This window comes from Mustela lutreola, chromosome 1, assembly GCF_030435805.1.
Source record: "Mustela lutreola isolate mMusLut2 chromosome 1, mMusLut2.pri, whole genome shotgun sequence".
Lineage (NCBI taxonomy): Eukaryota > Metazoa > Chordata > Mammalia > Carnivora > Mustelidae > Mustela > Mustela lutreola.
In genome coordinates, this window is record NC_081290.1 from 185,620,805 (window position 1) to 185,642,062 (window position 21,258).

General features: G+C 44.7%; 2 protein-coding genes across 2 annotated transcripts in view; one reads left to right on the plus strand and one right to left on the minus strand.

The window, feature by feature from the left end:
* Window positions 1-8,088, minus strand: part of ZW10 (zw10 kinetochore protein) — a 32,185-nt gene extending 24,097 nt beyond the window's left edge. Inside the window, exons 1-5 of the mRNA XM_059181094.1 lie at window positions 7,872-8,088; window positions 5,603-5,737; window positions 1,316-1,417; window positions 1,040-1,117; window positions 732-891 (exon numbers count right to left, since the gene is read on the minus strand). Coding sequence (XP_059037077.1) covers window positions 732-891; window positions 1,040-1,117; window positions 1,316-1,417; window positions 5,603-5,737; window positions 7,872-7,976 — 580 coding nt within the window. The 5' untranslated portion in view covers window positions 7,977-8,088. The remainder of the gene's footprint in view (window positions 1-731; window positions 892-1,039; window positions 1,118-1,315; window positions 1,418-5,602; window positions 5,738-7,871) is intronic.
* A 5,053-nt stretch (window positions 8,089-13,141) lies between these two features.
* On the plus strand, window positions 13,142-14,859 carry CLDN25 (claudin 25). The gene has a single exon (XM_059155836.1). The coding sequence runs from the start codon at window positions 13,281-13,283 to the stop codon at window positions 13,965-13,967; it is 687 nt and encodes a 228-aa protein (XP_059011819.1). The 5' UTR covers window positions 13,142-13,280; the 3' UTR covers window positions 13,968-14,859.
* Window positions 14,860-21,258: the final 6,399 nt, after the last annotated feature.

Consider the following 21,258-nt stretch of genomic DNA (forward strand, 5'->3'; position numbering starts at 1 on the left):
AATGAATCTGAAGGCCTAAGTGGGAATGGGAAAGGGGTTGGGGGAGACTGAAAGAAACTAAATTTCAATACTAGAAAATATAACAGGGGTAATGACATGTTCTCTACATATATTCTTAGGGCTTTGCTATGTGTAAACAAGACATCAAAGGCTCACACCTAGCAGTGAGCAGAGAGCCCCAGAGCCAAGCAACGTAAAGCAAAGCCAGGCCAAAGTAATTCTATTTTTTTCATCTTGCAAAGCACCCCGTATCTCGTGATTTTGCCACCGTTTTTTCCCCCAAGGACTGAGAAAAACTGAGAAAACCCCTGTCTCACTGAGTCCCCTGCCTTCTTTCCTCACCAAGAGAGAAAACGGATGAACAGCTTTTCAAAGCTTCCTGGCCAAGGTAAATGGCAGGGATTGGGGCTGTTGGGAATGGGTGTACCTACAATGCAGTGAAAACTCTGTGTGGTCTTTAAGTGCTACTGCCTCCTCCACCATACCCTCATCACGTGACTCTTAGCCACCCAATCATCTCCCCCTGCTATGCTCCTTCCTCCAGAAGGGAACAGAGAGAGACGGAAGGGAAGTAAAGCGAGGAGCTAGTCCTAACATGCATTCTGCTTAGCAGGAGAACTCAGTGCAGCGGAGACTGAGAAATCCACCAATATAAAATATTTAGAATACATTCAGAGGCCACACTGGTTCAGGCAGATTAAGCAAAGCAGTCCACCTGAGGTCAGCAGCACCTTTTGATGGTGGGAACTTCCACACAATCAGCTTCTGCCACTCTTCTCCAAGGTGATAAAGGATGTTCTGTTTCTGTATTGTGAGCTCCATGCTGAGAGATTTCAACATTTTTAAATCAAGGCATTTTCTGGATTTCAGTAACTTCAAGCATTTCTGTGCCTGGCAGTGAAATGGAGTCATCATTAGACATTCCATCTGGACTCAGGGTAAGGAGAAGGTGTTGGTATAAAAGGAATACGTGGAACACAAAATTTACTAAAACCAAGAACAGTACTGATTGCTGGTACTGTGGAGAAACGTTCAGTACCTCTTCCAGACACTGAGCCGCAGTGACATACTTCTTCTCCGTTAATGCGCAATTGTATTCTTCAATAGCAGCAGAAAACTAAAACGATAAACACAGCTATCAGGTATTTCATTTTATACATCCTATTATTTCAAGTCTGTCTGCTTGTTTGTTTTTAAAATACAAAAAAAATCTTAGAATCGGAGGTATACACATTTAATTATTAATCGGAGGCCAACTGGAAAAAAATTACTTTCTCACCAGCAAAACACTCAAGTTTGAGTTGAGTTTACTGACCTGCTGCAGCTGCTTAAGCAAACTTAAGACAACGGAGTCTCTTTCCAACTGTTGCTTCAAGTCGGTAAATTCAGCTGTTGATACATGAAGATCCCGGCGAACCTAATTCACACATCAAAGGTAAGTACTCTTAAGTTATACTATATCCAAGAAATAAAACATTCAGAGCTAAGCAATAAGCTTTATTAGGTGAACATAATTCATACTGAAACTTAAAGGCTGGTCAGGATTGGAAATAACAATAAAAAAAAAAATCACAGAATGCATTGGGAATCGATCTTAAGCAGTTTGCTTAGTCCAAACCATTGCCCTACGCAGCAGTTCCCACTGCCATCAACATAACAGGCTCATGGCACCATCTAGCCTTAATTTGAACCATATTTTTCACCAGAGAGCTCACCCACCTGGGTGACTAGAGGGGTATCCCCACCAGCAAGTGACAACTCATTCTACAGCTGATAGCTCTCACCATTAGAAAAATTTTGTGCTGAACCAGAATCCACCTCCCATTCTGTCCTGCCTTTACAGGTGCAAAGTCCCTTCTTTTCTGTATCTCTACCTCTTCCTAATTCATTTTTCATTCATGAAAGACACACTCGATACCCACTAGAGCAAGGCTCCTTCCTTCAGGTTTGAACATGCTGAAATTTCCTCCATCTTTGAGGAAAAACTCCCTCCACCTCAGCAACCCCATTTCTCAGTGGTTACCTTGTTTTTCTCCTCTCTCTCATGAACAAGCCTCTTGCAAGAGTGACTCATGTTCACTGTCTTTACCTTCTCAATTCTCATTCATCCTACAACTCACCGAGATCTGGTCTCTATCCCCACCATTTCAACAAAACTGTTCCAAAATAGTGCCCCAAACACCAATCAATTCCTTGCTGCTAAATCCAAAGCAAACATCATCAGTGTTTAACTATTTATGAGTACAGTTCTTTTCCTTCCCTTAGGTCCCTGAAATTATTCTCCACTGATTTTCCTCCTAGTTCTCTGGCCATTCATTTTCTTCATGGAACTTCATTTTCCCTCTGACCACTTCATACAGACTGACAATCCTCTCTCCCTGGCCCTCCTCCTACTCTGAACCACTGGTTCTCAAAAAATAATTGTATTTTTTCCCCCACTCCCATCTAGGGACATCTGGTAGTGTCTGGAGACGTTTAGGTTGTCACAACTGAGGGAGTTCTACTGGCATTTAGGGAGTACATACCAGAGATACTGTTAAATATTCCACAAGGCACAGGATAGCCCACCACAACAAAGAACTATCCAGCCCCAAATATCAGCAGTGCTGACGCTGGGAAACCCTGCGCTATACACCCTCTCTGGACAATCAGTGGCTCACAGCTTCCATTTCTAAAGACTCCTATCTCAAGTCCGCATCACCTTCCTAGGCTCCAAACATGTATGTGGATGGGTCATGTATAAATTGTCCACTAACAGCTGTTTTCCCGTTCCCCACAGTAATAGCACATGGCTATCCGACGAGACTCTCTCAGTGGAGCGTGACCATGTGTCTAAGATCTCACCAATGAAATACAAGCAGAAGTGATGTGCACCATTTCGAAGTCTGGGTCAAGCAAACAGATGTGCCTCCTCTGTGCCCTCTCTTTGTTCTTAACCTTATACAAAACACCCAGTCTGCCCACTGCTCTGAGTAATAAACTGTCTTTCATCTCTCACCCAAGGAGTCTTATGTCTTCTAATGGCGTCCATGAAACTGTGGCAGGCTAACTAGCTAACCTGCAAGTAGATTAAAATCTCAGATCCCCTCACAGTTCTGGACTGTGTAGAATTGGCCTGGAAGCCCAGACTACTGCATTAAAAACCATTTGAGCCACTGCATTTCAAGGACTGCCTCTCCCTCACTCTCTCTCGTCTCGTTTCATTTCTTTTTGAAGTCTAGCCTTCATCTTTATACACTCCAACTGGGCAGCTCCATTTGGATATCTCACAGGCACCCCACAAAAACCTACTCCTTCTCAAGATTCTCTATTTCATTGAATCAGTAACCTTGTTCTCCATGATCCTTCATGCCCCACATCAAGTCCCAAAGATCCCACCCCTTAAATGTCACTAGGATTCATCCTCATCCTCTTCTCCATCCTCATGGCCACTGACCTTACAGCAGGCCCTGTTCTTTCTTCCCTGATCAGTTTAACTGCCTCCTAATGCTTTAACTGCCAGCTCATTTCCTTGTCTCATTCTCAAGTCCTTTCTTCAAGTTGCCAGCAGAATAGGATTCCTAAAATTCAAATCTGATGCCATCAAGATAATGTCCACAAGGTCCTTGCTTACCTTTCTAATCTTATCTCCTGTCCCTTCCCACCAAGCTCTCTAAACATGAGTCATATGGAACCCTCGCCCCTCTCTGAAAGGCGTCATCTCTCCATTCCATCTATGTCTCTGTAACGCTGTCCCCAGTGTCCACCTAAAACGCTTTTCCTTCCTCTTTGCCTAACTACCTATCACTTGAGGTTTGGGTCTGATGCTATTTCCTACAGGAAGCCAAGCTCAGCTATATTTTCTATTTGAATTATTCCTATTTAATGGATATCATACTATTTTAGTCATCTACATTAGGCATGAGATTCACACTTCGAAATTAAAAAAACCATCATTACTGTTCAGTAACCAGCACAGTATTTGGTGCCTTGCAGATGTTCAGTAAGCATACCAAATGACTGAGTGACTCCCTTTATAATATCTACCTATTAAATCTCATTTTCAGTCTCCAGCCCTAAGTTTCAATCTTACTAGGGCTAAACGCCCTCAGTTTCTTTCACCATTCTTCCGATGACAAAATGTTTAAGTATGGACCTTCTCATTTAGACCAGACACTTTACAAAATGCAACCACCAGAACTGAATAAATTTCACCAACCATAATCTGGTCAGCTAAAGGTATAGACATGACTCTCTTGTTCCAGACACTGCATTTCTAATAGTATAATCTAAGACTGACTATTGACTCACAGATCAAACAATCAACTAATTATAAATATACTTTGAAAATATTATTTGAACTGTGCCAGAATTGTAGAGGAACAAATTTGTTTTTATTAAAACCTCGAATCAGAATGACTGATGAACTGGCTGTTAAACAGATTTTCTAGGTACCTAGAAATCCCCATTTGTGCCTGAAGTTTTATACAGAACTTTTGAAAAACGTATCTACTAACTTTCCTTCTTTAGTAAATCACATAGAAAAGACTTGGGTGTCTTTCCTTAAGGACTTTGAAAACATTTCACCATCTTGATCTGAGATAACAATGAGCCCTGCCCAATAATTTAACAAGATAGAGAAGGCCTCTAAGATTATGCCTGTTTAAACCTCTAATATCACTGCTTTCCTTGCTTCAAATGACTATGTCTCCTAAAAGTAAAAAACAGGAAAAAAATTCCTGGTGAAATAATACATGTGAAAAATGTTTTTAAGATTACAATGTGATGGGGGCGCCTGGGTGGCTCAGTGGGTTAAAGCCTCTGCCTTCCACTCAGGTCATGATCCCAGAGTCCTGGGATCTAGCCCACATCGGGCTCTCTGCTCAGCAGGGAACCTGCTTCCCTTCCTCTCTCTCTGCCTGCCTCTCTACCTACCTGTGATCTCTGTCAAATAAATAAATAAAATCTTTAAAAAAAAATTACAAAGTCACAATTTTTGTTTCCAGACTGGCTTGTTTTTGTGATGGCAGCACTCCAGCAAACACGGTAAGCATTTCTAAACCCCACCAGACTTTGCCTAAGAAGCAGAGCAAGCACTGACCCAACACAGTGACATGATACAAGACAGGCAAGGATTCTTTGTGTGTCCAGATAAAGAGGCTCAATGACAAGCAGTAGAGTGGTTGTAATTGGCAAATCAAGCCAATTTTCCAGGAGTAGGCCAAATGACCAAGATTATGCTGAGTCTGGAAAGTGTGGAGGCCAGCCATAGATATAAGAGAATGCTAGCCATTAAGAGAAGCAAACATTTTAAACTAAGAGACAAGAAAAGGCCAGATGATTCAGCTTTATTTTGAAGACAGTAAAATTCTAAGATTATTTTTTTAATTTACAAAGTGCTGTTCAAATGCAAAGTTTTGCTATGAAAATTGTTTATAGTTCTAGAAAATATTTCTATTTTAAAATTGAAAGTTACTCTAAAGTTATCTAATGCAACTTCCAATGTCCAATAAGGAAGGAAAGTGAGATCTTAAAAACTTACACACAGAGTTGAAATGTCTTAGGACTCAAGAAGCTGAACTACCACCCTACAAACCTAACCAATATAATGAACCATTTTTACCTCACTCTCTATCCTGGATTTCAGCAGGTCAATGTCCTCAGATAGCTTATCCACTTGGGTAACCAGGTCCTGGGCACTCTGCATGCTGGGCAGGAATTCACTATACTTCTTGCTGATCATAGTGCACACCTCACCCTATAAAATAAGACAGAAGAATTACAGTGGGATGAGTAGAAACCTCTATTAAAAATATACAGCTCATCTTTCATAAGGAATCCTCCATGTTGGAGCCTTCTTGCCAGTTACCCACACCCCTTTACTTTTCCTCCATGCCAGTGGGTTTCTTTGAAAAACACATTCCTCCCACCCTTAAGGATCTTGCTTGTAACATTATTACGATGCAAGAAGACAATGATCACCAAATTCCACCAGTCCCCAAAAGTTATACAAATGCTGGAAAAGAAAAGGGGAAGCCAGAAGTTCTCATAATAAACTAGATTGGCTCTGACTACAGCCACCAACTTTAATCATATAGCTACTAGAAAAAGCAAATGGATAAATTAAATCCACAATCTGTGTACTTCAGTTCATGAATTTCTATTTTCTTGCTTATAAAATTTTAAGGCCTAATCCTAAAACTCTAACTTAATTTGAGCTTCATCAATAAACAAATTATTGAATACTTTGCACTGAACGCTTTGGAAAATACCAGAAAAAAAATTATGCCTGCCCACATATAAGTTATTTTAAGCAGGAAAAATACTATACACTTAAGTAACCAGAATATAAAAATGTAATATAGGAAAAGAGTTAATGTCCTTCAGAAACACAAATGAGAAAGAGATCACCTCTGCTTGAGGGAAAAATGGACATACTTTTCACGCACAAAACTACGTTTGAGATAGGACTTAAAAAATGGGTAGATGGGGCACCTGGGTGGCTCAGATGGTTAAGCATCTGCCTTTGGCTCAGGTCATGATCTTTAGGTCCTGTATTGAGCCCCTCTTCGGGCTCCCAGCTCAACAGGGAGTCTGCTTCTCCCTCTCCTTCTGTATCACCCTCTGCTTGCTCTCACTCTCTCTCAAATGAGTAAATAAAATCTTAAAAAAAAAAAATGGGTAGAAACACTATAGGTAAAGATGAAAAACACTATAGGTAACACTATAGGTAAAGATGAAAAAATGGCCACATAAGCAAAATCTGGGAAACAGGAAAAATACTGGTTCTGCTTGGAGCATAGAAAGTAATTGTCGGTTGGCTGAAGATCCTTGGTGAAGGAAACCCAGTGGAAGGAAAGCTAGGTCCAGAACAGTAAGAGCCTTGAGTGCCATGCTAAGGTCGCTCACCGGTGTTTCCACCATATAAAAAGTGTTGAAAAACCCTAAACCCATGTTAGAAGGAGAGATGGCGGTAACATGACTACTTACAAGTCAGGAAACCATTTTTGTAAAATCAGGGGTTGTCAGGAAGACCTACTTCTTGTGCCTTTATGACAGGGTTGCCAAACTTGCTCCCTGAAATCCAGACTTAACGCCAGACTTGAGTCCTAAACGAACCTTTCACAACTTCCAGACTTAAATCCAAACTTAAACACTCAACTTTAAATGAAAGCCACAAAGATGTGAACAAATACTGGCAAGGGAAGGATACCAATACAGAGTGAAACTGTGAATGGAGATGTGCTTTTGGGGTTTGTATCAATCGCAAGGCAGCGGGGTCCACCGAAGCGTTTTTTGTATGTTTTACAACACTCAGACCAGCCTCAAAGGACTTGGGGACAAAGACCAGAGTTTCATACACATGTTGACAGGCTGGAACAACAAAAATTTCAGAGGGAAGGAGGGTACAATTCTCCCAGCTATTTTATTCACCGGCAAATGGCATAAAAAGGAGTGGGCGGGGGAGATAAACACAAATCAGGGAGGTGGTCCTGACCGCATTTCTCTTCTCACCTGCAACCTCCCCGGACACCTCCGGGCTTCCGGTCCCACCTCCCCTGCTGGTTTCCTCAGTCCTGCCGCAAAGCCCCCGACCCGACCGATCCCCACCCTAACCCCAGAGCCCAGCACTCCCGGGCCACCGCCTCCTCCTCCCCTAGGCTCCAGGCCTCCGCGCCTCCTTACTCCCCAACTCCTGCCGGGGCTCCCCTCCGTTCCCCTCCCCAATCCACACACCTGCCGGCCCCCCTACTTCACATTTTCCCCCTCAGCCCCTACACCTGACTCTGCTCATCACCCCTCTCCCTGCCCTTAGCCCCCACTCCTTGCCCCGTCCCCCCAAACGGACCCGGCGTCCCTTTTCAGTCAGCCTCCCGCTGCCCGGCCTTCACCTTGATCTCCTCCACCCGCCGGGTCAGGCGGCTGATCCGAGTGCCCAAATCCTCCTTCTCCAGCCTCCCGGAGTGTGCCAGAACCTCCGTCACGAAAGAAGCCATCGCCACGACAGGAACCAACACCGACGGGGTCCCTATCCAGCGGCCAGCGCGGCAGCCCCAGTCCCGCCGGCGGGATTGGCGCGCGGCCTGCCGGGAAACTGAGCCCCGCGGGGCCCAGACTGTGGCTCTGAAGGCGAGGCCGCACTACAACTCCCAGCAGGCACCGGGACCGTCCTAGGTTGGAATTCCACGGTGTCCCTTAGCTGGCAAACTGGGTAGACGCGTTTCTTTCCCTGGCTGTTTTCAAATAGTTTCTTCCCGCTTGTTTTTCGCTAGAAGAAATGAAATGTTTTTACTTAAAAACCAGTCCTAAATGAACCTTTCTCAACTTCAAAACGCTTAACTCTGAAATTTATCGAGCCGGAATACCGGAGGAACCCACCTTGATCTTTTTTCGTTAATTATTCACCCTTAAGGGCCGCAGCTGCCAGCAGAGTCTATACGAATAGAGCCCTCTGGAGTTGTGCAAACGACGTCGCATTACCTCATAAAAAAAGTCTGCCTAAATTGCCCTCCTTTTATGTTGCATAGTTTACAATGCAATCTATGGACATATATTACATTGCGTACAACTATGTGCATCTATTACATACATACTACATCTGTGTAACAAATGCACGTGTTTCTTCTATGTAATACATTACATATTTATAAATATATTTTTTAAAGATTTCATTTACTTATTGGAGAAAGAGTGCACTGGTGAGCACAGAGGAAGAGGAGAAGCAGACTCCCTGCTGAGTAGAGAGCCTGACCGGGGCTTGATCCCAGGACCCTAAGATCATGACCTGAGCTGAAGGCAAATGCTGAACCAACAGAGCCACCCAGGCGCCCCCATTACATATTTATATTGTTTATATGACTTAAGTATAAATAACATTAGAACTGTGTAGACTAGGGGCTCCTGGGTGGCTCAGTGGTTTGGGCTGCTGCCTTCGGCTCGGGTCATGATCTCGGTGTCCTGGGATCGAGCCCCGCATCGGGCTCTCTGCTCCGCAGGAAGCCTGCTTTCCTCTTTCTCTCTCTCTCTCTCTCTCTCTCTGCCTACCTCTCTGCCTACTTGTGATCTCTGTCTGTCAAATAAATAAATAAAATCTTTAAAAAAAAAAAAAAAAGAACTGTGTAGACTAGAGCAAAAGACTTTTTAATTTATTTGACAGACAGCGATCACAAGTAAGCAGAGAGGCAGGCAGAGAGAGGAAGGGAAGCAGGCTCCCTGCTGAGCAGAGAGCCCCATGTGGGGCTCAATCCCAGGATCCTGGGATCATGACCTGAGCTGAAGGCAGAGGCTTAACCCACTGAGCCACCCAGGCACCCCAAGATATTTAACACTTTCTATCAGAGGTTACAAATCAACATTATCTAAAGTTTTTAAAAAATTGATCCATATTGAAAGATGTTCATTATATACCATGTAGAGGATGATTTTTTAAAAAATAAATAGATAGAGATACATATATAGAGATAAAGGGTATACACCAAATTATCTGAGTGGCAAACTTATATTTTTTCTCTTTTTTGCCCTGTTTTCCTATTTTTCTGTCATAAACATGTACTGCTTTGATTAAAATGTCATCTCTGATTTTTAAAAAAGTATCTGGTGAGAGTTGACCCCAGATAGATGCTGACCCTAAAGTCCTTGTCAATTTTAGGTGTCTGTAGGACTATCTGCTTATCCCATTGAGCCAAGGGCAGCTTTCTGTGACACAAGCAAAGGAAATGAAACAGGGGTTGAGACAGGAAGCACAAAGGACAGCCATAACATGCTGGAAAGGCATCCCTCCCTAGAAAACCAAATTAGTTTCTGATCAGTAGACCTGTCAGCCACACTTTGAATTCTAAATGCTACGACTACTACATGCCCAGTGAGAAAGAAGGACCTGCAGGGGACATTCCTGAAAACTTACATTCTATTTAACTACATATGGCAGACATTGGGCTAGGCTGGAAATCCAAAATATGTGAATAAATAATCCCAGGAAATATGATCATTGCCATCTTGAAGGTAAATGAGAGATCAGTCCAGATTTTGGGGGGGCCTAAATCTTATCCAGTTGCTGGGATGGGGAAGACTCTTTAAGGAAAAGTATATAAAATAAATTCAAAGTTAGGTGCAGGCCCAAGAAGGGACCTGTGCGAGTAACAGGCCCAGAAGCTAAGTCACCTCTGAGGAAGATACAAAGGGCAGAGGAAATAATGGAGTAGGCTGTCCGGCAGTCTGATTGACCCAGAAAAGTTTCATAGTAAGAAGGAATCTGAACTGAGAGTGGAAGGAGGTACCACTTTGAGGTTGAGGTTCTGGGATCTTCTCCAGGAAACCAATCCATGGGTCAGACCCACAGATGCAACTGCAGAGCTTTGCCTCTCCCTGGGCAGAGAGGCCAGTGGATAAGCTGCAGACGGTCCGTCGCGTTTGCAGGCAAAGGCCAGGAAGAGCCAGAGTTAGACTGAGGAAGGAGAAGAAAGAACATAGAGAATGGAGTGGAGTTGCTACATACACACAGTGCATGCAAGCGTGAATGAATATCTGCATAAATGAAAAAAAAATTAATAAGATGAATGCATTCTCTTTTCCCTCACTAACCTGATCTCCCCCATGGTTCACATTTATCATGGTTTATATGTCTCCCAACTCACAGATTTTCACAAATTGTCAAGAAACAGTCCTGAATGGGGGGGTGGGGGCACTGGGTGGCTCAGTCAGTTAAGCTTTCAACTCTTGATTTCAGCTCCGGTCATGATTTCAGGGTAATGGGATCGAGTCCTGAGTCAGGCTCTGCGCTCACCGAGGAGTCTGCTTAAGGTTCTCTCTCTCTCTCTCCCCCTTGCTCCTTCCTCCACCATGTCTACACTCTCTCTCAAATAAATAAATAAATTTTTTAAAAGATTTTATTTATCTTTAAGAGAGAGAGAGAGAGCACAAGCCAGGGGAGGAGCAGAGGGAGAGGCAGAAGCAGGATGTCCGCTGATGCAGGGCTCAATTCCAGGACCCTAGGATCATGAGTGGAGCTGAAGGCAGACAGTTAACTGAGCCACCCAGGTGCCCAGATAAATAAATCTTGAAAGAAGGAAGGAAGGGAAAAGAAAGGGCTCTGAAGAAAAAGCAAGGTAATAAGGATAATTCTTCCTGACCTCAGAGCTCATACACCTGTAGCATGCCTGTGTTCAAGAAGGAAAATGTCAAATACAAACCTGAATGAATAAAATGCAAGCAGACAGCATTTCCAGGGAAGCATACTATTTTGCCATTGTGTTGATTAGAACATGTGGTTCTTATAAAAGCAGCCGAAGGAGCCTACAATCTGGGAGAGCCCCCCATTTGCTTCAAAACAGTGGAAAGGGAGGAATGTGGATGGTGGATGTGGCCATGGATGAGATCAGATCGGTATGTGTGGATGGTTTCTGAAGCTAGGTGGTAGGACATGAAATTTCTTTTTCCATTTGCTCTACTTGTATATTATTGAAGTGTTCTATAATAAAGCATGAAAGAAAAAAGGGGCCTTTGAGATGATTCTGGTCACCTCCCTCCCCCCCCCACACCACTGGTAATCTGATCAGACTGTACTGAGACATCATTCAGATAAAGTCAAGGTAGTGTCTTCTTAGATCCTTTCCCCATGCTTCCCCTTCCTCACCGTAGGACTATCAGTAGCTTAAAATATGAAGAGGGGAATACAATGGCCAACATGGATGTCTTTATTACAAGAAATCCCAATTTTCTTGGGTGTTTGTTCATAAAGATGAACCATGCCCATGTGCTCTGTCACTGGTGTGCAGGCGCGGTGAAGGGGGAGTCACTGTGGTGGCCTGGAGACAGGGCCATGAAGTGACACAGTCTGAAACCGCCTGGCCCAGGAGCTAGATCTGTTGCTTACCAGCTGGGGGACCCTGGCATGTTACCTAACATGCATCTCACAGCAGTGGGGTGAAAATTCAATAAGGATAAAGTATCTGGTCAAAAGTCTGGCATTTAGCCATACTCAGTAAATACAAATTATTTCCTTTGCTGTCAGAACCTGCCTTTTGGCTGCAGCAACACATAGGAACGGAAGTTGGCATGAGTAAGTACCACCTCTTACAGCTACTGTCCTACAGCAGCGGGAGCTTGGTGGCAGCTGGGGGGGGGGGTGCGTGTGCGGGGGGCACATCCCTCCTGGCAGATTCTGGTCTGTATTGCTTCCTTGGATGGGGCATTTTCCATTTGTTTCCTGCTTACAAAAATATTAACTGATACACTTACAAAATGTATAAAATATATAGATAATCACAAATACGGAAATAAAAACTATCCATAATCCTTCCATTAAAACAACCACGATTAACATTTTGTGGCATGTGATACGTAGATAAAGACATACTCTCTTTTTTAAAAGTGAAATTATGCTCTACATGCTCTATACACTGATTGGTCACTTGCCTGTCTCACTTAACGATAAATCAAAAATATTTTTCACGTCACTGAAATTCTTTCTACATCACTTTAAAATGGCTGCCCAGTACTAACCAATATTTCAAATGGGCATTTTCATAATCTTTGTATATATTCACCATAAATTAGGGTCAGTTCCTGCAGGTAAGGTGCTGGGTCAAAGTAAATGCATATTTAGAAGTATGAAATATGAGGGATGCCTGGGTGGCTCAGTGGGTTAAGCATCCGACTCTTGGTTTCAGTTCAGGTCATGCTCTCAGGGTCCTGGGACGGAGCCCCATATGTGCCTCCATGCTCAGCGGGGGGTCTACGTAAGGATATCTTTCCCTCCCCGTCTGCCCCTCCTCCCTCTCTCTTGTTCTCTCTCTCCCAAATAAATAAATCTTAAAAAAATAAAAGTATTAAATATGAAGTCGTGTTACCTTCCAGAAAGATTACACCAATGTATATTCCCAGAACACCATTCTCATCAACTGGGAAGTGATTTTACTTTCAAGTTTATGAATTTACTCATCAAATAGATATTGATGAGCACATGGGGTTTTTTTGGAGTTTGGGGGTTTTTTGGTTTTATTTTGTTTTGGTTTGGTTTGGGGTTTTTTTGGTTTTGTTTTGGTTTTGTTTTGTTGTTGTTGTTGTTGTTTTTTTGCCTCTCAGGAGGCCCTTCCCCAGAACCCACGCCCACATCTGATCTTGGGCACACCCCCGTAAACCCAACCTTGCCAAGTTCCTAGCACCTGCCTCAGCTGCTGCCTAAAAACTGAAACAAGAGCCCTCAATGAAAGATCTTCCACTGGGCCACCCCCAAAGTACACCCGCTAACCCGTCACCAAGCCATCTGTCATTTGCTTTCTGCCTCTGTAGCGGGAGCAGCCATGGCCTGGAGTCTCCGCGGGAAAACCCAGCTTGGAGGACTGCTCCTCTCTCTCCTCGGCTGGGTCTGCTCCTGTGTCGCCACCATCCTACCGCAGTGGAAGACTCTCAGTCTGGACCTGAACGAAATGGAGACCTGGGTCATGGGACTTTGGGAGGTCTGCGTGAATCAGGAGGAAGTTGCCGTGTGCAAGGCCTTTGAGTCCTTCTTGTCTCTGCCCCAGGAACTCCAGGTATCCCGCATCCTGATGGCAGCCTCCCACGGGCTGGGGCTACTGGGGCTTCTGCTCTCTGGCTTCGGGTCCGAATGCTTCCAGTTGCACAGGATCAGATGGGTATTTAAAAGACGGCTTTGTCTCCTGGGAGGGACTCTGGAAGCATCAGCTGCAGCCACTACCCTCCTCCCAGTCTCTTGGGTGGCCTACACCACCGTCCAAGACTTCTGGGATAATAGCATCCCTGAGATTGTGCCTCGCTGGGAGTTTGGAGATGCCCTCTACCTGGGCTGGGCTGCTGGGATTTTCCTGGCCCTCGGTGGGTTAGTCCTCATCTTCTCAGTGTGTCTGGGAAAAGAAGATGTGCCCTCCCTCCAGATGGCTGGCCCTACAGCCCCACCATTCTATGCCCCAGCGGACGAGTCCAGTGCCTCCTTCTATCTAACACCAAGACCCAGGAACCTATTCATCTAGGAACTGCTCCTGCCAAGGAACATGTGGAATAAAGGAATGTCGGTAGAATCTTTTCTCTTCCTTATCCTCTGCCACTCTACATTTAGTTCCCTCACATGGGGGTGGTAGTCACTGTCCCATTGGTTAAGGATTTGACTATCTTGGTGATATGGTGATCCATAATTTTGGAATAAAAAATCAAGGCACAGGGCACCTGGATTGTTCAGTCGGTTAAGCGTCTGCCTTTGGCTCAGGTCATGATCCCAGGGTCCTGGGATCGAGCCCCACATTAGGGTCCTGCTCAGCGGAAAGCCTGCTTTTCCCTCTGCCTCTGCCTGCCTCTCTGCCTGCTTGTGCTCTCTATCTCTCTGTCAAATAAATAAAATCTTTTTTAAAAAATCAAGGCAGAATTTCTAATGAACATGTTTTTATGACTTAGATTTTACTTGTTTTAAATGCTTTTAAACTCATAACATTAATTATATACTCCATTCATTACTAAATATATTGCAAAATTACAACTATCATAGGAAATCTAAGTGTGAATAGCCACTATAGATATGAATGGAAATGCTGTGGGGTGCCTGGGTGGCTCAGTCAGTTAAGCATCTGCCTTTGGCTCAGGTCATGATCTTGGGGTCCTGGGATAGAGCCTGTGTCAGGCTCCCAGCTCAATGGGGAGTCTGCTTCTCCCTCTCCCTCTGGCCCTCCCTCCACTCACAATTGTGTCCAGGCTCTCTCTCTCTCTTTCAAATAAATAAAAACCAGCGCACCTGGGTGGCTCAGTGGGTTAAAGCCTCTGCCTTCAGCTCAGGTCATAATCTCAGAGTCCTGGGATCGAGCCCCACATTGGGCTCTCTGCTCTGCGGGGAGCCTGCTTTCCCCTCTCTCTCTGCCTGCCTCTCTGCCTACTTGTGATCTCTCTCTGTCAAGTGAATAAATAAAATATTTTAAAAAAATAAAAATCTTTTTAAAAAGGAAAAAAAAATGAAAGAAAGATATGTTGGAGAATATGCCTTGGCAAATGAAATGAATTATTGCCCCAGGATAGCACCTTAACATAGGAAGCTTCCTTGTGTTCGTTCTCTTTCTCAGGTACGCAATCTGTAAGGGGAGCGTCACAATATCTGTGTGGTTCTGTGGATTCTTAACATCCCAGAGGGAAGACGAGTTCTTGTTTCTGCTGTATTATGAGGCTGTGAGTGGTCAGCTCTGTCTTCCCAGAAAAATAGGGTGAATGAGCCGTAGGGTGAATAGCTGTCCTGGTTTGCCCAGAACTCGGCACTTGCAGTGCTAAAGCCAGGAGAGTCCCAGGCACACTGGCACAAACTGATTACCACAGACTGGCTGTGCCCAGGAACTGCCCAGTGTGGGCACGGATGTGGAGAGAAGTAGCAGCTTCTCAGAAATGTCTTCTATGCTAGGCAAATTCACATTACACTTCCTTTCAAGTGGAACCCTCAGGTCAGCAGATCTACCCAGGCTGTGGCTACAAATTAAGTCCCCTTCACAACTGTGACTCCAGCTCCTTTGCACCTGCCCTGGCCAGTAGTGGGCCTGACTACCCCGCCCCTAGGTCTTCAGGCTTTTGTGCAAGTCCTCAAGTGGGAGCCTCACGCTTACTTAGGAACCTGCATGTCAGCTGACATGACCACGCGTTACCCACCCTGATCCAATCACTGCCATCTGTCCCCCACTCCCTTAATCAGTGGAGAATGAGTCTGTGATTCCTGCAGGAGAATAGAGGTGCTGGCTCCCAATGTCCCCCCGCGTGGGTCACTTCCCCAGGCCCAGAGGCATGCCCAATTGCTAGCAGAGCTGAGGAGAGACGACGTCCCCCAGGCCAAGCTCTGGGTATGACCAGCTGGTGGGCCTTTGCCTCTCGCTCCTCCATCAAGCAGCCCCGGTGTTTTTAGGGAGCCGCTGCAAGAGCAAGAGGTACACCAACATGAGTGTAAACGAGTTTGCCAACATAGCCCAGGCCGCTTTCCTCCTTAGAGAAATAAGGGTTTTTGGTTGGTTTTCCTGAGGAAACGAGTCTGTCCAGGTGCAACTTCATTTCTGGCAACGTCTGCCTTCTTACCCAGAGTGGGGGGTCTCTCTAGAAGTCATGCTTTCTCCAGAAATCTCCTTTCCCTTTAATGCATGTCCTTTTGTGTATATGTCCACTCGATGTCCACAAATCCAAATGACTTTCAGTAGATAAATTTCTGGGCATAAAAGGACAGTTTGCACCAAAGTCATAGTCTGGCTCTCTGTGGCCCAATGCCCATTTCGTCAACTGCTCCTTCTCAGGACTGAGCCTCAAATATCCAACACTTACGCTTGGGTCTCACCAGATCTCCAGGGTGGATCCATCTACCATTCATCCACCTGGTCCCTTGTTCATTCATTGAACAAATATGCACTGAGCACCTACCATACTCCCGGCACCGTGCTAGGAGCCGGGAATAAAAGGGTAAAAGACAAAATTTATCCCTGCCCCTCGTAGAGGCAGAGGGGGAGACAAATATGAATGTGAAATCACTTAGATAAAGGGAAATCGTGATCATGACACGCTCGACAAATTCGGAACAGTACGTGCTTCTAGATCACGCAACAGGAGCAACTGTAAGGTAGTCAGGGGGTCACGGACGGATATCCTAAAGGGGCAATAACTGGCTGAAAGGTAAAGGATGGAGAGCAGTTCTGGGTGAAGAGAGGAAAGTGCATAAGGAGCGTTATGGAGCTGTCTCTACTGTTGGGACCACAGGAAGCCGAGCCTGCGGCCAGGAAGTGGAACTCAGCCCCCAGGTGATCGCTGCTCCCCCTCCTGTCACACCTCGTTCCCACACGGTTTCCGGATGACACAGTTATGCAAGGCGTCAGAGTTTATGAAACACTCTATGCATCGTGGGAGTTTCACTGAACACATCTTGAGGGCTGGGGTTTTTTGTTGTTGTTTTCTTTTGTTTTTGTTACTTGAGGTCGGGAGAGCTAATATGCTTTGTTTTGCTAAGGAGGAATGTGAGATGCAGAAACTGTGGGCCAGTGCGCTCGGTGAGTCATGAGCTGCCTGGGACAGGAACCCACTAGGGCCGTGAAATGAGTCTGTCCTGAGGAAATGAGTCTGCCAGGGCCGTCCGTCTCTCTTCGCACCATTCCTGTCGCTTCGTGAAGTTGGGTTACTGGGACAGTCTGTTGCTGAGATGGTCTGCCAGACCGGAGGAAGAGCTAGCACTGAAGCAGAAGAAAAACAAATCCAAGATCTACAAAGAAAAATCATATGCTTTGTGCTTTTGTTGAGGCCTAAACAGGGCTCAGGTGGCTCACCTGTTCCTGCTGCTGGCTCGGGGTGCTCCTCCTAATCCCATGTTTGCATGTTTGCAGGTGCTAATGGGATACTTATCACCAGCATGTGATTACGGCTTCCACTGCCAAAAAAAAAAAAAAAAGAACACAAACTACAAGCCAAAGATTTGTTAAGAAAATATTTTGTCTTCCTAATTCTTATAAAGGACACAAAGGCACTTTTTAAAAAAATGGGGATGGATGGGGATTGTTGATTGATTCCCAAGTAATCAACAGCATGTCATCTCCCAGAAGGGAGTGTGAATCCACATTTAGAGAAGGATTCTGAGGAAGAAGATGCGTTTCACTTAAAACTGCCACTGTTTGTTTTCATCTACCTGCTTTGTAGGGAAAATAATGAGAAATAAAAATAGAACTAATTAAATCTTAGTTTCAACTCAGCCTTTTTTCCCTAAGGACTCGCAGCACATTATCCTAACATTAGGAACATTTCCTTATTGTGGTTACCCATGGAGAGCTGTGTGTTGTCATGTGTATTAGAAATAGCAAAGGATACCAGTCAATCAGAATTCTAATTCAAAAGCTTTTGTTATATGCAAAGCACTGTAAGAAAATAACTCAGGGACTCACCAAATCTGTTGTCATTGGAATTGGTTGTGCCTCAGTCCTGTCTTCTCCAACAGCCTGTCTTTGGGTCTGAAAACTTCACCATGAATAGCTAAGGCATTCCAGAAGGCCCCTGTTAAGATATTCATGTGTTGGGCACCTGGGTGGCTCAGTTGGTTAAGCATCTGCCTTCAGCTCAGGTCATGATCCCAGGGTCCTGGGATCGAGTCCCGCATCAGGCTCCCTGCTCCATGGGGAGTCTGCTTTCCCCTTTCTCCCCTTTCATGCTCTCTTTCACTGACTTTCTCTCAAATAAGTAAATAAAATCTTAAAAATAAATAAATAAAATACTAATCTGTTACCCTGGGACGGGAAACCACTAGGGCGAGCTTCTGAGACTAGACCTAGAGAAAAGGTCCTAAGGGAAGTCGATGTGGGTTAAACACATTTTGGGATGGGAGAGAAGTCAGAAATAGTTTCATGAGCTTCTGGACAGGAGATGTGTCTTAGCAGCCAGGACTAAGACAATAAACCAGAATTAGGAAAATGTTTGTAGTCACCGGCCTCGAGCACAGAATGAAAGACCCCAGGGGTTACTTTCCACTTTGAATGTATTTTAAAAATTATTTTTAAAAATAATGACTTATTTTTTTAAGCCATTCTTCTTGCTATGCCATCCATGTTTATGTAGAATGGACTTCTCTGTTGCCCAGAATTTTTAATAAAGCCTCAAAGCCAAGGCCCATGGATGCCATGTGGCCCCTAGTCTAAAGAGAGAGGCTCAACCACTACTTCCAAGAAGGGGCCAAGCTGGCCAGCCCCACACTGACAGCCTACAAAAGAGAAGCACACAGATTCATTAGGGAGGATTCTGGGAAGGGAGTCTGTAGCATTGCTGGGTATGGTGGTGTTCCCTACCCTTCCATGTGAGGAATGGGTGGAAATGGACCTCAAGAGAATGACGCAGAGACAGGGGCTCTTTCTAAGAAGGAAGATGGTGTCTGAAACACACCCATCCCACACCGGTTGAGCTCCAGAAACTCTATAGTCCCACGCCTGCTCAGGTTCGGGACGGTGCCCAAGAAAGTTCTTGAGGAAACTGGATCTGAACTCTGGAGGCACAAAGAAGGGAGCCTGATGCCCACCAAGTGGTCTGCGGCAGGAGGCTGGCTGGAGTGCGGCATGGCGGCAGCAGCTGCACTTGGCCTTTGTGGGGTAGGGGTGCTGAGCTTCGCACAGCCCAAGTGGGTGTCGGGGAAGCAGTCTGGGTGACGCTGTGCCAGAGCACTGCTGGGAGGCGTGAATGACTTAAGTAGGCACTTAGGAGGTCTGTAAGGGGTCAGCTAGGAAGTCCAAAAGCCACATCAAAGGACAGTGCGGAGGTTTTCTATGGGCTTCTCTCGAGAACCCGTAAAATATCCCACGCAAGAGCTAATAATCACATTTCTGACATAACAAAGGACGTTTGAGAACCAAGAGGGCATTTCTGTTTTTACTTAAAAAGTAGACATCCTTCGCCTTGTCTTACAAAGCCTCCTCCCGCAGGCTCTAGGGGAGCCAGGATTTGGGGGTGAGGAGGGGCATGGAGCGGGGTGAGGGGGAGGACACCCTATGGCTCCTTCCTTACTGCTAGTCCCTGACCTTCAGGCCTTGGCCTGAAGTCAGGTGAGAGGAGAAGCACTTGAAAACGGATGAGTAAACTTTTGCTCTAGATTGGTGTGGGCTCTGCCATACAGGAAAATCATTGTTTTAATACTCCCACATGCCAGGGAAGGTACGCCATCTTCCTGAGACGCTGTCAGGGGCAGGGAAGGAGATCCATAGGATCGTATTGGAAGGTGTCAGTGGAAATAAAAGGGAAACTACTGTCTTGCTGGACTTTATTGAGTTCAAGCCTTTCAATGACATGATTAAAGAGAAAAATGTATCTGAAACAGGAGAAGAATCGGATAGAAGATGCCGTGATTCTTCTCTCCGGCATAAGTTCCCTTCAGTGTTTCTTTTTCCCAGACTGGCCAATGCAAACACTTCTAAGTACCAGAGCCCCATAACCCTTCAGATATCTAGCTATGCCCTGGTTATTTAGAACCCATCTGTGGGACCTACACAGGCCAAGCCGACTCTTAAAATTCTCACCCTGTGATAGATTCCCCCACGAGAACTGCATCTAGGGCTCTACTCATACTGAGTCATTGCTACTTCTCTCTTCTTGACTCTTAAAATATTACTATGAGGTAAGTATTTTCCTGTTTCATAGCCTGGGAAAACAGGTTCAGCCAGCATTTGAACTCAGACATGTCAGACTATAATGTCAATATTTCCATGGAACATCTTTTTTGTTTTTTACTTAAATTCAATTATCCAACATATAATACATTAGTTTCAGAAGTCGTCTTCAATAAGTCATCGGTTGTGTGTACCACCCAGTGTTCATCACACCACTTGCCCTTCTTAATGCCCACGACCCAACTACCCCATCCCTTCACCCACTTCCCCTCCAACAACCCTCAGTTTGTTTCCTATAGTTAAGAGTCTCTCCTGGGTTTTCTCCCTCTCTGATGACTTCCCATTCAGTTCCCCCCCTTCCCCTATGATCGTGTGCACTGCTTTTTATATTCCACGTGAGTGAAACCATATACTTCCTTCTCTGACTGACTTATTTCACTCAGAGTAATACCCTCCAGTTCCATCCATGTTGATGTAAATGGTAAGTATTCATCCTTTCTGATGCCTGAGTAATAGTCCATTGTATATATACACATCACATCTTTATCCATTCATCTGTCAATGGCCATCTTAGCTTTTTCCATACTTTGACTATTGTGGACATTGCTGCTATGAACATTGAGTGGCACATGCCCCTTTGGATCACTACATTTGTATCTTTGGGGTAAATACCCAGTAGTGCCTTTGCTGGGTTGTAGGGTAGCTCTATTTTCAACTTTTTGAGGAACCTCCATGCTGTTTTCCAGAGTGGCTGCACCAGCTTGCATTCACACCAACAGTGTAGGAGGGTTCCCCTTTCTCCGCATCCTCGCTTCCCTGTTTCCTGACTTGGTAATTTTAGCCATTCTGACTGGAGTGAGGTGGTATCTCCTTGTGATTTTGATTTGTATTTCCTTGATGCCAAGTGATGTGGAGCATTTTTTTTTTTTTTTTATGTCTCTTGGCCATTTATATGTCTTTTTTGGAGAAATGTCTGTTCAGGCCTTCTGTCCATTTCTTGACTGGATTATTTTCTGGGTATAGAGTTTGCTAAGGTCTTTATAGATCTTGTATACTAGCCCTTTATCTGATATGTCATTTGCCAATTTCTTCTCCCATTCCTTAGGTTGTCTTTTAGTTTTGTTGACTGTCCTTTGCTTTGCGAAGCTTTTCAGCTTGATGAAGTCCCAATAATTCATTTTTGGTTTTG